Consider the following 1,890-nt stretch of genomic DNA (forward strand, 5'->3'; position numbering starts at 1 on the left):
AAAATTATAGTTTGAGTTGCCATGCTTTATGTTGTGATTCTTACAGGGTGCGCCAAAAAAAAAAAAAATCTGTACAAACAATTTGCAATATAACTTTATTAAAGATAAATTAGTTAATAAAATATAACAAATAATAATAATAATATGCAGAGGCGCAAATGCATATTGAAAATTTCAGCAATGGGCCGCAAGTCTTCTGCCTTTAATCTATCCCAATCCCGCCGAAACGATTACTTTTTGTGTGGTTTAGTGCAAGAGAGAAATTTTTGTGTGGTTTAGTGCAAGTCCTAGACTCCAAAATGGGTCAGACACTGTAATCCATGGGATTGAGATTCGGCGAATATTGGACCCCCTTTCCAGATTATATCACTTATAGAAAATGAACCTTGCACCACTCTTGTGTCTTTTTGGCTTTGTGTGCGGGTGTGGAGTCTTATTTTAACGTCTAGTTTACACTGCCAAAGTGTGTTTTGGGCCACGGAAGTACAACAGAATCTAGAATGTCCCACTGGTACACTTTTCGATTTATTTTAACTCCTACATCCATAAAACCCAGAAATGTTTTACCTCTTCCGCAAATTCCGCACCAGATCATGATCGACTTTGGATGTTTGTGATGTTCAACTATTTCCAAGGTTCTTGGAGTGTCTATAGACCAGATCCTATCGTTCTGAGAGTTATGAGCTTGTTGGACGCCAAAGAGCTTCTCAATCGTGAAAAGGATTCTCTCCCAGTGCTGACTTGCGGCCCGACATCTTTGGAGTCGCAAGAGTTTGTTTTCTTCAGTGAGAAGCTGACTTTTTCGGAATTTGTAAGGCATCAGTCCAAATTCTGTTTTTGCCATTTGCCGCACTGATCGGTCACTTATTCCCATTTCAAGAGCGATCTTTATCATGGAAACCCTCGGATTTCGTTGAACTCGCTTTTTGATGGCCTCACGTTTATTGAAAGTGTTCAACGTACGTTTTCATCTACTTCCTGGACATCGACCATCATTACCAAGTTTTTTGAGACAACAGATTACATGAGACACTGTTTGTCGAAGCACATTAAGCCTTCACACAGTCATTTTCCTTGCTTAGACAATTCTAGAATAACATATCTTTTGCCTGACGTTGTAAACAAGCCCCAAAAAATAATGCGTAAACTAACAGATACATTATAAAATATTTCATACTTGAAGTGGCAGACAAAAAGAAATGAGCACAAGTTAAAAAGAAATTAGTTTACTTCTATTCCATGATGCAATAACTTTCTCAGAGTTTTTTTTTTTCATACCCTGTAAATAGTAGTAAAATTTATTACAATTTATTTGAGATTTATATATATATATATATATATATATATATATATATATATATATATATATATATACAAAAGTATTAGAATCATGTTAATAGGAAAAACAAAAAGTCAAAAAAATTAAACCAAAAAATTATAAAAAATATAAAAAAAGAATCCGGCCTGAAGACTTTTTCAAGGGTCACCCTCAGGCAGGGATTCAAAGAAAGGGATTTTTTCTGTGAGGAAAAACAGACATTGTCTAAAAATGATTCCCCGTGACCCGAAAATCCCCTGAAATTATGCTCAAGAGATACACCATTTTAACAGAAAGGAAATATAAAACAACAAATAAGACTTTTTACTTTGTTGTGGTTAATTTCTTCTTATTTGTTGTTTTATATTTCCTTTCTGTTAAAATGGTATATCTCTTGAGCATAATTTCAGGGGATTTTCGGGTCAAGAGGAATCAGTTTTAGACAATGTCTGTTTTTCCTCACAGAAAAAATCCCTTTCTTTGAATCCCTGCCTGAGGGTGACCCTTGAAAAAGTCTTCAGGCCGGATTCTTTTTTTATATTTTTTATAATTTTTTGGTTTAATTTTTTTGA

The 1,890-nt window shown here is 34.5% G+C and overlaps 1 protein-coding gene across 1 annotated transcript; it reads right to left on the bottom strand.

Annotated features, from left to right (window-relative positions):
- Positions 1-445: 445 nt before the first annotated feature.
- On the bottom strand, positions 446-895 carry LOC129974718 (uncharacterized). The gene has a single exon (XM_056087570.1). The coding sequence runs from the start codon at positions 893-895 to the stop codon at positions 446-448; it is 450 nt and encodes a 149-aa protein (XP_055943545.1).
- Positions 896-1,890: the final 995 nt, after the last annotated feature.

Source organism: Argiope bruennichi, chromosome 1 (genome assembly GCF_947563725.1).
Source record: "Argiope bruennichi chromosome 1, qqArgBrue1.1, whole genome shotgun sequence".
Lineage (NCBI taxonomy): Eukaryota > Metazoa > Arthropoda > Arachnida > Araneae > Araneidae > Argiope > Argiope bruennichi.